General features: G+C 59.2%; 1 protein-coding gene across 6 annotated transcripts in view; it reads right to left on the bottom strand.

Annotated features, from left to right (window-relative positions):
- Nucleotides 1-13,339, bottom strand: part of SRCIN1 (SRC kinase signaling inhibitor 1) — a 77,262-nt gene extending 63,923 nt beyond the window's left edge. For all 6 annotated transcript variants that reach the window (XM_074927066.1, XM_074927069.1, XM_074927065.1 and 3 more), the window contains exon 1: nucleotides 13,222-13,339. In XM_074927066.1, coding sequence (XP_074783167.1) covers nucleotides 13,222-13,243 — 22 coding nt within the window. In that variant the 5' untranslated portion in view covers nucleotides 13,244-13,339. The remainder of the gene's footprint in view (nucleotides 1-13,221) is intronic.
- Nucleotides 13,340-13,639: the final 300 nt, after the last annotated feature.

The raw sequence follows: 13,639 nt of genomic DNA, 5'->3' as shown, positions 1-13,639 counted from the left end.
GCATCTATATCCACTGCAATCCTTTTAAAGGAAACCAGAGGTGAGAACATCCCTGGTTGCCAGCGAGCCAGAGCTGTGGCCACACGGCAGCAAGGGGCAAGGCCCATAAGGCTTCAGCCCTGGAGCAGCCTGTGGTTGGGAAGCTCAGACAGCACCAGCGAGGAGGAAGAGGGGGAGGCAGGCTGGCTGTTTGCTGAATTTAAAAGGGGGGAGGAAGCTGCATGTGGGGGCAGAAGCAATAATTTTAATTAAAAGGCAAATGACTGCACTGAAAATTGACTTGAAGCACAGAGATATTAAAAAGCCGTTGACTCTGTGAATTATTCCTCCCTGCGCTGCTTGACAGGGAAAAGTATTTAAACAGCACGAGCTGGTCTAGCATCCGGATTTGGGGAGCCCCGGCCAGGGGAGAGGCGAGTGGGAACGGGCGGGCAGTGGCTGGGGACAGCCCCGTCCCCTGTTCTGGGGGACACCATGGCAGCCGGGACCCGCTGCCCTGTGGTCCGTAGGAGCCAGCCCCGGTCCTGCCCGTGGCTGCTGCCCCTTCGCCCGGGCGAGCCACACGCTGAGCATCCCCAGCGCCCACCTGCGCGGACCTTCCCGCCTCAGCCCCCGCGCAGACGATCTCTCGCTTCTCCCCGCTCGGTCCCATCTAACAAGTCCCTGGTGCATCCTGTTGACTTGCAACGTGACCTGGGAAGCGAAAGCTGAGTCTCCACGCTGAGACACCTCGAAAACCTCCCTGGCTGCCTCCAGGGTTACCCCGAGCTACGTCACTGCCGGAACCCAAGATGGGATGAAAGAGCGGTGCTGATTTCCGTCGCCGAGCAGCAAGTCTGTCAGCCTAAGCAGGTGCTAGTAACCTTTCAAAAGGGGTCAAAACCACCTTTTCTTTTTCCATGGGAGACAAGCTCATTAACTGGCATCGTTACGCAGCTGTGGGATGACCTTATAACTATCTATATGTTCACATCCGCAAGGATGCAGCTTCTGAGAGCGGGGGCTCTTTAATCTTGTGCAGACAAAGGCAGAACAAGATCTGATAGCTGGAAGCTGAAGCGTCAGAAACGCAGACAAGAGAGAAGGCAAATGCGCCGAACGGGGCCGGCGAGAGGCTGTGCCGAGCAGGGTAGCTTCGCCATCACTTCCCACCTTTGCGCCACGGCAGGACGAGCTTCGGGAAGATAAACGCCCGCTCAGCCAGAAGCAACGGTCTTGATGCAGGAGTTACTGCCGAGACTTTACAGCCTCTGTCATGCAGCTGGGGTCAAACTGGATGATCAGAAGGGTCTTTTCTGGCCCCCAAACCCAACAAATCCCACAAATCCTACCCATTAACTTCACCCCCTCCTCTCAGCCGTCCTTGTTTTAACACCTCCAGGTGTTGCCCGACCCACTCAAGAACTCAAATCCCACAAAGTGTCACCATTCTGCTACTTCCCCCCCACAATACGTTCAGGTTCAGCACCGGCAGGACCCACAGCCCTGCCACGACCACGGGTGATGAAACTACCAGGGCCAGCTGTGTCTCCAGCCCGGAGAGGCAGCTCCCAGCTCCCGCGAGGATCAACAAAAGCCACGGCCACAAGCCCGGCTCCCGAGGCTTCCTTCCCGCATGGCCCCAAGGAAGCGCCGTGCAATCTGCTCTCCAGCTGAGGGGCAAGCGTGCAGCCGTTCCGAGCCAGGAACTTAATTGCATGTGTAAATCTGGGACTGCAAACGATCTAGAACAGCGTTCAGGGCCCGGGGCAGATCCCCATATGGATGCACGGCCCGACCACGGGCTCCTGTCCCTGCTTTCCCACTCCCATTCCGGGATAATGTGTTCATTACGACTCAACAAGGCGTTTGCAGGAAACGCAATTAAATTACAGCGCGCTGTTCCAGTGCCTTGGCTTTACTCCTCTCCTGTCGGGAGGCCTGGCACACCCCGCGTATTACAAGCTTGATTTCTTCCACCTCCAGACTGTCCTCCCCAGCGCAGCCCTGCCTGAGCCGGGACTCCAGCTGCCTGACAGCCAGGCACATCCCTTAAGACAAACGGACATGCCAGTGCAGCTCCCTTTACCTTCAAGCTGACACCAGCACTAAGAATCCACCTGCTCCAGGGCAGGAGGCCACCAAAGTCCCAGAAAAATAAGCCTAAAGCAGAAAGAAATGGGATGGGGGGGTGGTGGCATCCCTCAGGGATGCTGCGTGACGCCTGCAGCTCTCAGCCCTGGACCGGCTCTTGGAAAGCACAGAGGTTGTCGAAGGAAAAGCAGGTTTTTCTAAACACAGGTGGTTTCCTGATCACCTGGACCAGAACTGACCAGTCCTGCTGCTGCTGCTCTTGGGATTATTTCAGCTCGGAGCTGCTGCCCTGACTGACAGGGCTCTGGGTGCGCTCCTCAGCCTCCCCAAAAAGAAATGCTGAAATCTTTGCTGAGACGCTGGAACCATCCCTGGCAATGTGAACACCCAGCCCATTAGAGGCCGACAGATGCCACAGAAATAAAATCTATTATTATGACAGACCCAGCAGGGGTTGCTACTGAACAGATTCCACCACATTTCCGCTCTTACAGCTTTTCTGAACCAGCCACACTTCCACAGCCGGCTCCTAGATAAGACACCTGCCTCTCCACCTAACCCCCGGAGAGCCAGCATCTTCCTCTCATTCCCCGTTGGAAGCTTTTCCCTCCCTCTCCCAGCGAGGAAAATCCCAAACCTTGCAAGCTCCAGCATTTGGTGGAGAAAGAAGTGGTCACTCCAGGAGCAACAGTGATGCCTCCAGCTGCAGACACCATCCTCAGCTTCCAAAAACCTCCCTCTTCCGCAAAGAGCGGGAGGGAGCTGATGTCTTAATTATCAATTCCAAAGCAGAAAACAGGCAGCACCCTTTTATAATCACCCAGAAAACCAAGCTACAAGTGCTGCCATCACCCACCACGGTCCCTGCACCCGGGAGAGGGTCGGGGAAGGAGTGAACATCGAACATGAAAAAAGTGGGATGGGGAGGAGGACGCTGCTGGCCCCCAGCCCCGGTACTGACCTGGAGACTTTAAACAAAGGGAACAGAGTCCTGGCTTCTTCCCTCCTGCAATTCGATCGAGCCCTGGTTAGGGACAGGAAAGGAGGAGATTCATGAATGAACGCGATCCAGGCGGGAAAGTTTGCCGAGGATGGAGGGGAATAAACAAATAAATCAGAGCAAGCAAAGACATAATAAATCTGAAACAAAAGAGCAGCAGCAGAAAGCGTCTGAGAACGAAACACAGCGCGGAGAGCGATGGGGAGCCAGGCTGTGCCCCGCTGTGGGGGCACGAGGGCAGCAGCCCCCTTCTACCCCACACCCACAGTGCTGGACACGGCCCCCCCTGCGCACGGGGGGTTTTCTCCCAGGTGTAGGGAGGCAAACATCCCCGCACAGGCCGCAGACAAACCCCAAAATTCTCCATTCGGCAGCTGCTGCGGAGTCTCGCCGAGGGGACCTGCCCGGCTCAGCCTCCAGCCTGGGCGTGTTGGGCAGAGGAGTCACGGGCATGGAAGAACAAGGGAGAATCAGTAGATGGGCTTCTTGTGGTGGTTTTTCTGGCAAATACCCAGATTGGACCTTTCTGTCATACGTGAAGCTGCACAGCCTCGTCGTGCCCTGACGTGTGCAGCAGCACGGCCTGTCCCGGCGACCTGCCAGCTCCCAGCGCCGGCTCCAAAATCCCAGCACCAAAAAAGCACCTTCCCGACCCCGGCTCTGCGGGGCTTGAACCCGACGGGCTCCCTGTAAGCAAACACGATGGCAAAACTGAGATGGAGGAGTATGGGGAGGTGAGAGGTGCTGCGCAGGGCCCCCCCATCCTCTGCCCCGTGGGTCTGGACCCCTGGAGCATCCTGCCTGCAGGCAGCTGAGCCCGGGGAGTGCCTGGCTCCCAGCAAAACAGCCCAGACCCGGTTTGAGCGTCTCTTTTTAGGGACATGGGGCGGTTTTCTCTTCCTCAGTGCAAGCCCCTGTGCCTGGAGGAGTGGGGTGACAAGGGCAGGGGCAGGCAGGGGACAGCCAAGCCATCAAGACCTCGGCACCCACAAGGATCTCTTTCTTTGCCGGCGAGCGAGCAAAGCTGCACCCGGCGCCGGGAGGCAGCTCGGCTCATCCATCACACCCACAGCCACAGGACATCTGGCCCCAAGCCCCAAGTCCAGCTCTGCCCAGCGTGTCCTCGCTCGGGTGCCAGTTCTTCCATCACTCGCTCTCTGGGTTCAGCCCTGGGGTGAGACCAGGAACCTCAGGGGGGGCTCTGTGGGGCCCCCCCTGCCCAGCGAGGAGGAGGAGGAGGAGGGTAGCAGGGTGGTGAATGCCCTTTCTAACCCCTGCGTGGCTGCAACCCCAATAAATGGCACCAAAGGATTTAACAACACTACAAATGATGCTGAAGCTCTGCCATGCCACGCTCGGCGTTGCTCCCAGGGCAGCCTGGGGCTCAGCCAAGCCCCGTTGTCCCTTTTTTGGGGGGTGAGTTTTCACCCTCAGACCCAAGCAGGGGGATTTTGGTTGCTACGTGCAGCTCCTCCCCACCGCCGGGGCCACGCGCATCCCTGCGGATCAGGGTGTGGATTCAAAGGCTGGTGGTTCCAGAATGGATTTCATGCCCAGAGTGAGTAAATAATCTTAAAGGCATAATGGGAGAGAAACAAGAAACATGAAATAAAAGTGGAAAATCCTTCCTAAATGTGCTTTACTCATTTGTTTTGATAATTGCAGTTCAGGTTTAATTATTTATGCCATGTTTTGTAATATGGCAGGAAAGACTCTGGAGCAAATTTGCTGCTGGTGGTGGCTGGGGTACCCGGCAGCCCACAGTGAGGGCAAGGTGCTCGGTCGTGGGTGCCCGGGGGGACCCAGGGACCCCAGCCAGCCCCGCCAGCCTGCCCAGACACGGGCAGCAGAGCCCGGAGGCAGGGGACAACCTGGCACAAGGGGCGACGCTCCCACTCCCAAAGGTACCTGCAAGAACATCCTTCCTCTCCCCAGCTGACCTGAGGGACAAAATACAGCTTTTCTAGAGGAAATCAGAAAAAGGAGGGGAACAAACCTGGCTCCTCTTACACTACATTTTCCATGGAGAAAGACAAAGCTCTACAATCTCATCCTCAGGTTTTTCTTGGGGGGGGGGGGGAAGGAAAAGGCTGGGGGTGTTTCCAGCCGGCAGCGCTGGCCCGCTGCCGAGCCTCCCAAGCCAAGACCCCGGCAGCAGGTCCTGGCTCCTGATTTCGGGCTCTGCTTCACCCTATTGTGACCTTGGGCCAAGGACTTGCCCTAGGAGCACCTTGGCCTCCCCACGTGGGGATGGGAGATAACAGAATTGCTTTTAAGAGGAGCCGGGACTGACAGCTGACAAGAGTTAATTATTATCTGTGGAGGACCACAACCTCCCCGGAGTTATTTTGGCTGAGATACCGAGTCGTGAGGTGGCCGAGCAATTTGCTCAAGGTCCTGCCACATCCTGGGGATGGAGACCCCAGCAGCGCCCAGCCCGAAGCCGTCCTGCCCCCAGCCACCCGCATGTGCTGGCTCCAGCGGCCCTGATTTGCTTTTACACCCTCGTGTGAGCTTTGAGGGAGCAGCACAGGTCCCTGGCCAAGAGCTCTGGTGGCCACCTGGCCCCGGGGGGACCTCAGGCATGGAGAAGATGCTGCTTCACGCCGCTGAGCTTGGGCAGCTCACACGAGGGAACAAAACAGAGGCACGGATGGAGCCAGGAGCCGCGGCGAAAGAGCCCGGGCAAACCTCAGCCGTGCCACGGGCAGGAGCAGGGCATGACTTTCTGCAGAGGAGGAGGAGGAGGAGGGCAGGGAAAGGCGTGGGGAAGGCACCGTCTCAGTGTCCTTGAGTGTCCTTTAGAGGCTTTGCTTTTCATGCAGTGCAGCGGATGAGGAAGGACTGAAAAATCCCAAACTGCTCTCCTCTTTGATTCCCCCCACCACAGAGAGAGTTGAAAGGAAGAAGCGAAGGCGAGAGAAAGGAGGAGGCGTGCGGGAAGGGAGGAGGGAGAAACGGAGCAGGTATGGGGGGAAGGAGACACTGCCAGTCCCCTTCGTCCCACTGAGCCCTGGAAATGGGGTCCCTTTTGGGGGGACATGGGCTCCCTGGGAGCCTCCCACACTCACCCAGAGCTTGGCAGGTCCCTGTGCCACGGAGGGGAAGCGAGGGCAGAGGATGCTCCGCACAGCCGCGCGCTGACGTCTTTTCCCCAAATCACACCCACACCTCGGCACCACCAAAATATCCCAAGGGGACACCGTGCCCAAGCTAGCTGGCTACCCCGAGAGCTCCCAGAAACAGCTGGAGGAGGAAGAAAAGGCAGACGGCCACCCCGCACGCACCCGGCCAGGCACACTCCACCTGTGGCAAGCACAGCCTTCGGCCTCACCATCATCCCCTGCAGCCCAGCAGGCAGAGGGCAATGCCACGGGCTGGCACGGGGAGGGTGAGCTGGCAGGGCTGGAAACACGCAACTACTCTGTGTTTGGTCTGGGCAATGTGTTTTTAATGAGCCATATAATGTTTTTCAAATTATGCTGGAATCATTAATCCTCCTGAAATGAGACAGATTCTGCAGCCCACAGGCAGCGCCGGGGCTGCCTGTTGCACGGCCGAGCAGGCAGGCGCTGCCTCTGCTCTGCTGCTTTTTTGGGGACAGTGGGGCTGTTGGGATGTGACCCTCAGAGCCCTGTTCCCCCCCTGTCCCCCCCCCACTCACTCACAGCTGAGGGCTGCTGGTCCCCAGGGCTGCCAGGCCCTGGAGGTCCCTCCCTACCGGAGATGCTCCAAGGGGAAAAAATGATCTGGAAAGGAAAAATGATCAAACCCGGCCCTGCAGCACCTGGGAGGAGGTTGTGTCACCCAAACCCCCCCTGCCCTCCCCTCTCCTGAAAGCATCACAGCCTCCCGCGGTCGGTCTCATCCGTGTGATGTGGGAAGAGGAGGACACACGGGCTCTTTGGGCTTCCCCCCGGGATGGGTCTCGGGGGTCACTGTGAAGGGGACGTTAAAGCCAGAAAAAGGCCCGTGCGGGCCAAAGCGGGGCTGGAGATGGCCGCGGTGGGCTCAGCCAACGGCTGCCTCGGCAGAGGCCGACACCCGTGTCTCCAGCCCTGTCCGCCTCCCCACGCGCTTTCCCAGAGATCCAACTCTAATTGCGGGAGGGAGGTGCTGTATTTTTCCATGCATGAAGATCCAAAGTGACACTTTTTTCCTTTCTCTTTTCGGAGCGCGAGAGAGCTGCTTCATTAACATAAAACCACCGAGCCAAATAAAAACCCTGAGTACCATGACAGCATCCCTCCAAATAACACGGGAGCGGAGAGTTTATTCATCCCCAGCTCTGCCCTTGCCAAGCGCCACGGCAGCCGCAGAAGGAAAGTCAACTGGCAGGTGGTTGTTTCACACCCTATTACTGTGCCACTCAGCTCGGCCCAGCCGCCTCCGAGCCGCTGACAGATGGATGGGATCGCGAGCCCCGGCCCCAGCCCGCAGAGCCGCCAGCGGGCGAGGGGATGCTCGGGAAGAGCAGCACGACTCGAGGCCCCTGGGAAGTCCTGGAGAGGGGTCACCAAGCCCAGATGTTGGGCAGTTGGAGCAGGGATTTCTCTCCAAGGCAGCCTTGTCTCCAGGTACCCAAAAAATATCGGGGTGCTGGTGCACGCAGGGTCACTGAGGAGCTTCCAGGCAGAGCAGGAGATGGGCAAGGCAGCGCCATGAGGCTGACTGCAGGTTTGCAAGATGTGTGTGCTTCATGCACACCAATTCTGTAGGAATTTGGCTACTGAAACATGCCAGTGCTTTAGAAATGTGCATGGCCTGTGGTTCCATGCCTGGAGGTCCCTGTCAGAGCAAGCGATCGAGCCCAGGGCACCCTGGCTGTGCCAGCACCCAGCACGGCAGCCCCCAGGCCTGGTCCCCGCGCAGCCCTTTCCGGATTCACCTCCCTGTCTTCATCCCTTTCCGTCCCTCCTCCCCTGCCTGCACCACAGGGCTTGTAAAGGGTCAGGGGATCCTACGCTGGGCGATGCATCCCCCCAAAATCCCACCCCAGCACTCCATCTCCCCCCGGTGAGCTGCCAGCTCCCTCCCAGCTCAGCCGGGGACAGGACCTGAGCCTCCGTCGCTCTGCACTTGGTCCCATTTCAGCTCCAAATATCCCACGAAAAAGAAAACCACAAAAACCAGACCAGATGCCACAACCGCTTTTCAAATCCATCTCCCTGGGAGTCAAGCTACTGGGCTGGGAGTTACCCTTCCCCATTGGCTATCCCTGCTTCCCATGGGTAATTAAGCCAATTAATAAGAGCCACTGACCGTAAGGTTTTGGTGAGCATAATCCCAGGGTGCTCACAGGGAAAACACTGGGCACTTTGGGAAAGGGGAGATCAGGGGGAAATCCTGGCAGATCAGGAGCCAAACACTGTTTCCCATCGTCGTGGCTGCAGCGAGGTGGGTGAGAGCTCGTGGGGCAGCGAGAGCCGGGTGAGGGGGGACCCACAGCCCCACGGTGCTCTGCGGGGCTGCAGCCCTGGAGCGAGAGCTGCAGCTCAGGGAAGGGCAGGAGGATGCCTGGGCTGGCTGCAGGACAGGAGCCGTAAATCTGGGCAGCTCCGGAAACACGGGCACTTTCAACAGGCTGTTATTGAAATATATAAACACGAGGCGGAGGAGACCCGACACCGCCAGCCGAGGCGGCCGTTGGGAGGCTCGGCCGGAGCAGAGGGCAGGGAAGAGCCCGCGGGCGAGGAGTGGCCCTGGCCTCCACCCTCGGCCACAGCCCGTCCTTTTTCAGATGCTCCTTGTCAAGGTCTGAGCGCTGAGACACTGTGGGGTGACCTGAGCAAGGGGCTGTGGGGGTGGGACGGGAGGAGAAGCTGCTCTTTGAGTCTTCATTCCCAGTTAGGCTGGAACGCTGGTTCCCAGTTTGGGGCTGAAATGCAGATGCCACATTTCCCAGCTTGGAGCTATTAGCTGTACTAGAAGCCCAAATGCATCATCTTCCTTCGCCCTCCTCCCTTTGCAATCAGAACATTTCAGCACAGGGGGGAAAAAAAACCAAACAAACCATAAATGTTTGTCACCCTCCTTCCTCTTCCTCCCACCCCCACTCAGCCCTCTCCATCAGTCCTTCTGTTGGAGATGAATTTAAAAAAAAAAAAAAAAAAAAAATCATTTACATTTATTCTGAAAGTGGAAACCATGCAGGGGGAGGGAAAAAATAAAAACAGCTGACGGCAAAGTTTTATTATCCCCATTGGGCGGCGAGGAGCAAATCAGTAATTTTTTAACAAGCATTTAAGCTCCTTTGCCGAGTGCCTCTTTGAGCCGTGGTGCACCTGCAGCCTGGCACAGCCAGGAGGGGGGTTAATGAGGAGCTTTGATGGGAGCAAGCACAGCTGATGGGTGACAGCACACGCTCTCTCCCCTTTCAAGCTGAAGAGCCTCGCTGGGGCCTCCCCAGATCCACGCGCGTTGCTGCGGCGGCTGGAGATGGAGCCGGGCTGGGGGGTGAGACCCGCTCGCCGGCTCCAGCCCTCCCCGGGTGATGTTAACGGGGTCGCTCGCTGCCTTTTGAATCCAATAATTCTGCAAAGCTTGGCCAAGCAGCCTCCGCACTCCACCCTGAGGACCTCAGGGCAGGCATCTCTCACCTCCCCCACCTAGAGGTGTTTTAATAATAATAATAATAATAATAATAATAATAATAATAATAATAGCTACAAAACTTGACCACGGCTGCTGGGAAAGAGCCAGCTGAGCAAAGCGCCGGCCACAGAAGAACTTCACAGCCACAGAGCTGGCACAAAAGGGAGTCTCTGTCCTTCTCACACCTCCCCACCAGCCCCGCGCCAGCGCTGCCCCTTCCCGGGCGCAGCCCCCCAGGACTGTGGGTGCCAGCACCCGTCACACCGCTTTGCTGCAGGTCCAGCACCTCCAAGCCGAGAGCTGCGGGGCTGGAGCAAGTGGCCATTTGTGCTTCACCAACTGCAAATGGTAGCGAGGCAGGGATGCTGCCCCAGCACCAAGATCGTTACCCCCGCACCGGGGGAAAAGCAAAATGCTGGAGAAGTGACTCCCCCCAGGAGTGGGGACCGCGGCACAGCACCCTCCCTCCTCTCCTTTTCCACCCCGCAGCTTCCCAACGCTCAGTTCAAACCCCACTCCACTGCACCCTCGAGCCTCTCCAAAACACCCCCCCCAGCCTTCAGCCTCCCTCATTCCTCCCCAAAACGCTTGGAAATAAAACCTTAACAGCCTCAACGGACTCATCCATGCACACAGCACCCCGGGCACACCCATTACCGCTGACCCCGACGACCACGGCCAGCCTGGCCTTGTCCCCCCACCCCAGGCACTGACCCCCAGCTGCGTAGGGACGGGCCCTGCAGCCCCGGGCCACGCTCCACGCCGCGGGACATCGCTCACGCGTGTTCGTGCGTGCCAGGCGTGTCCCTGGGGCATGGAGGCAGCCACCGTGCGCCCCGGCTGGGATCGATGCGTGACAACAAGGAGAATCGATGTCTATAATTAAACTCTGCGCTTGTCGGGCTGTGCCTTCCCACCCAGCTCCCCTCAGCAGACCTGGCAGTGGGATCTTTAGGGGGAGGTGGCACCCGCCTGGGTCTCTGCAACAGCAAAGGGCACCCAGGGTCTCGCTGGTGTCCCCCCCCCCCAGCCAGGCTGCGGTGCGGAGAATTTCTTGGTGGAAAAAGCAAGCAGAGGCAGCACGGGTGGGTGTTTCCCACCAGGCTGGGCCTTTGCTGCGAGGCTGATGCTGCCGGGGAGGGAAGGAGGGAGAGGGGAGGAGGACAATGTTGGGGGGCAGCCGTGCCCTCCCCACCGCAGGGAGGGTGTCCAGCCAGGATGGAGCAGGGCCATGCCCCGGGCTCACACCCACCCCAGCACAGCAGAGAGGTGTCTTTAACCCCCTTTCCTTAAAGGGAAAAATCCCATTTTGGGGGAGCTTTGTGGCTTTCCTGCATGGGGTACCGACGGTAACCCCCCCTCCCAGTCCAGGGCAATCACCACACCAGTTGTCAGCATCATGCCCCACTCTCTCCCCTTCCAGCCCACCTCCCCAAGGAGGGGACGAGCATCTCCCAGACCACGAGCAGGACATTCCAGAAAAAAAAGAAAGGGGTGAGCATCCCTCCCTGCCCATCCTGCTGGGAGGGGAGGGATGACTCCTGACAAAGGCTAAAGCTCCTTCGCACAAAGACCCCAGCCCTTTGGCAGCACTGCCAGGGCCTGTGGCTGCTCAATCGCTCTCCCCCCACACCTCTCAGCCACCCCGGGGGGGGGGGGGGGGGGGGATCGTAGCCCACCAGCAGCTCCCTGGGGGAACAAGGCTCCTGTCAGAAGGAGCACAGAGCCATTTCCACAGGCAGGTGAACGCTGGCAGCTTCAGGGGCAGTCTGGTGGAAAATAATTAGCACATTGGCAATGTATTCCTCATTAAAATGAAGGAAGAGCCACCGCTGGGGCTGGAGTGACCGTGTGGCTTTGGGCAGCTTCGATGGGGTCACTGCCCTGAACCCCAGGCTGGGTTTGCTTGCAGGGGTGGATCCTGAACAGCAGCCCCCGCACCAGCAGCGCTGCGAAAGCCACCGGAGCACCCAGAGGGACTGAAAAGCATCTGCACCCCCAGGATCCGGGTGCTGGCAGATCTTGAGCAAGTTTGGGGTCCCTGGGACTGACCCAGCTATAGGGAAGGGCTGAATTCCCCGTGTGATGTCAGGGTGGGGGACACCCACCCCTTGCCTGGACCAGCTGAGCAGAGGGACCCCTTCTATCTCCATCCTTAGGCGAGAGAGGGCTGGACGTGACCCCCCCCTCCTACCCCCTGTGAAGGGACACAGCCCCCCCAGGCCCCGTGGCCAGAACCGGGCGCATTCCCAGGGCCAAGCACAGCCAAAATCAACTTCCCCAGGAGTTGGGTGCTGGCACCCAGGCAGCGGCAGGTGGGTGGGCGCAGGGGCCGAAGCATCGCCACTCCCCAGCCTGTCTCACCACAGCCAGGGCGAAAACGGAGCGAGAACAAAGAGGGGAGAGGCTGCAGGGCGAAGGCTGGGCACTCCCCGCGGCACGGGCGGACAAAGGGACCCCCACCCGCGGGCAGCACAGCCCTGCCAGTGTCCCTGTCACCCCCCGAGGCTGGCACGGGGCAGGGCAGCAGTAGCAACCACAGCACACGGTGCACATGCGTGCACACCCACTCGCACACCCACCCACCCCTGCTCCTGCGGGCACCCTCGGTGGGGAGCCTGCTTTACCCCCTGAACATGCGGGGAGCAGCCGGCCGTGGCGCAGGGCAGGAGGAGGGCAGGCACCCTTTGGAGTTATTTTAAGTTTCCCTCCCCGTCGCCTCCCCCCACACCCAAGCCCAGCCTGGGATACACCAGATTTTTTTCCTCCTCCTGCAAGGATGCTGAAAATATCTCAGAAGGGGTGACCTGCAGCCCCACGGCTCGTCCTGCCCTTTGTGTCTCAGCAGCGGCTTGGGGCGGGGGGGGGGGAAGGAAAAAGGGGAGAGAGCAGGTAGGAGAGCGCCCGCAGCCTCCCTCCTCCTCACCCATCTGTCTCCCCAAGCTCGCAGAGAAAGGAAATCCAGAGCCCGGCAGTATCCAGCCTGGCTCGGTCAGCAAAACATCATGTTTAATGCACAACGCTGCAACAACGGAGCTGAAAGAGCTGTAGGCACAATAACGGATTTCTTCGAGCATCCCCGGTGAGCCCCCGCCCCCAGACACCCCATCGCTCCAGCTCCCCGCGCCGGTGTTTCTAGGACAGCGGCTCTCCAGCTACTTTATCCCTTTGGCAGCCCCAACAACAAACAACCCCGAGAAGCAGCATCACCACCAGCACCGGCTCAGCATCCCCCAGCCCATCGGTCCCCTGTGCAGGGGGGAGCTGCTGGCAGGGTGGGGGGAGGTAGGGGTGGGGGGGGGGGGAACACATCCCCGGTACAGGCAACCGAGCCCCACGCACACCCCTCCGGAGCATCACAACCCCACGCACACCCTTCCCGGGTGTCAGTTCACAGCCAGCAAACTCCAGCGCCGGGAAGCAGCGATTTTCCCCCCCTCCCCGGGCATCGGCAGCATTGCCCCGGCGACATGGAGGGAGGAGGAAAAAAAACCACACAAATAAAAAAAATACCTGCTACTTAAGAATGGATGCACATAGTGAGAGTGACATGCCTTGAGAGGGTGTATTCCCCATTTCTGCTCTGCTTGCTCGCTTTCTTTTCTTTCCTTTCTCTCCGCGAGGGGCTCAGGCCCAGCCAACCATGGGAGACGGAGGCAGGAGTGCGAGCGAGCGGGTGCGCGGGTGCGAGCGCGCGCGGGGTGTGTGCGCGTGGGAGCGCGCAGCTCCGCGATGTACAAAGGAACAAATGGGAAAAACACATTAGCTCATGATAGATTAATGTGCGGGGAGACGGCTCCCCCTCTCCTCTCCCTCTTAAAGGCCCCTACGTTTTATTCGGTGATAGGTGGCTAGCCTGAATGCCAGGAGCAGGCGAGGGGGTGGCAAGCAGTTGCCACCATGTGCCGTCGCCCGCTGACGGCAGGAGAGGCAGCCAGATCCACGGGGGATGTGCAGGACAGGCAGCTCGGG

Source organism: Athene noctua, chromosome 25 (assembly GCF_965140245.1).
Source record: "Athene noctua chromosome 25, bAthNoc1.hap1.1, whole genome shotgun sequence".
Taxonomy (NCBI): Eukaryota; Metazoa; Chordata; class Aves; order Strigiformes; family Strigidae; genus Athene; species Athene noctua.
Note: the sequence above shows the minus strand (reverse complement) of the source record. Positions and strands in the feature narration are given on the sequence as shown.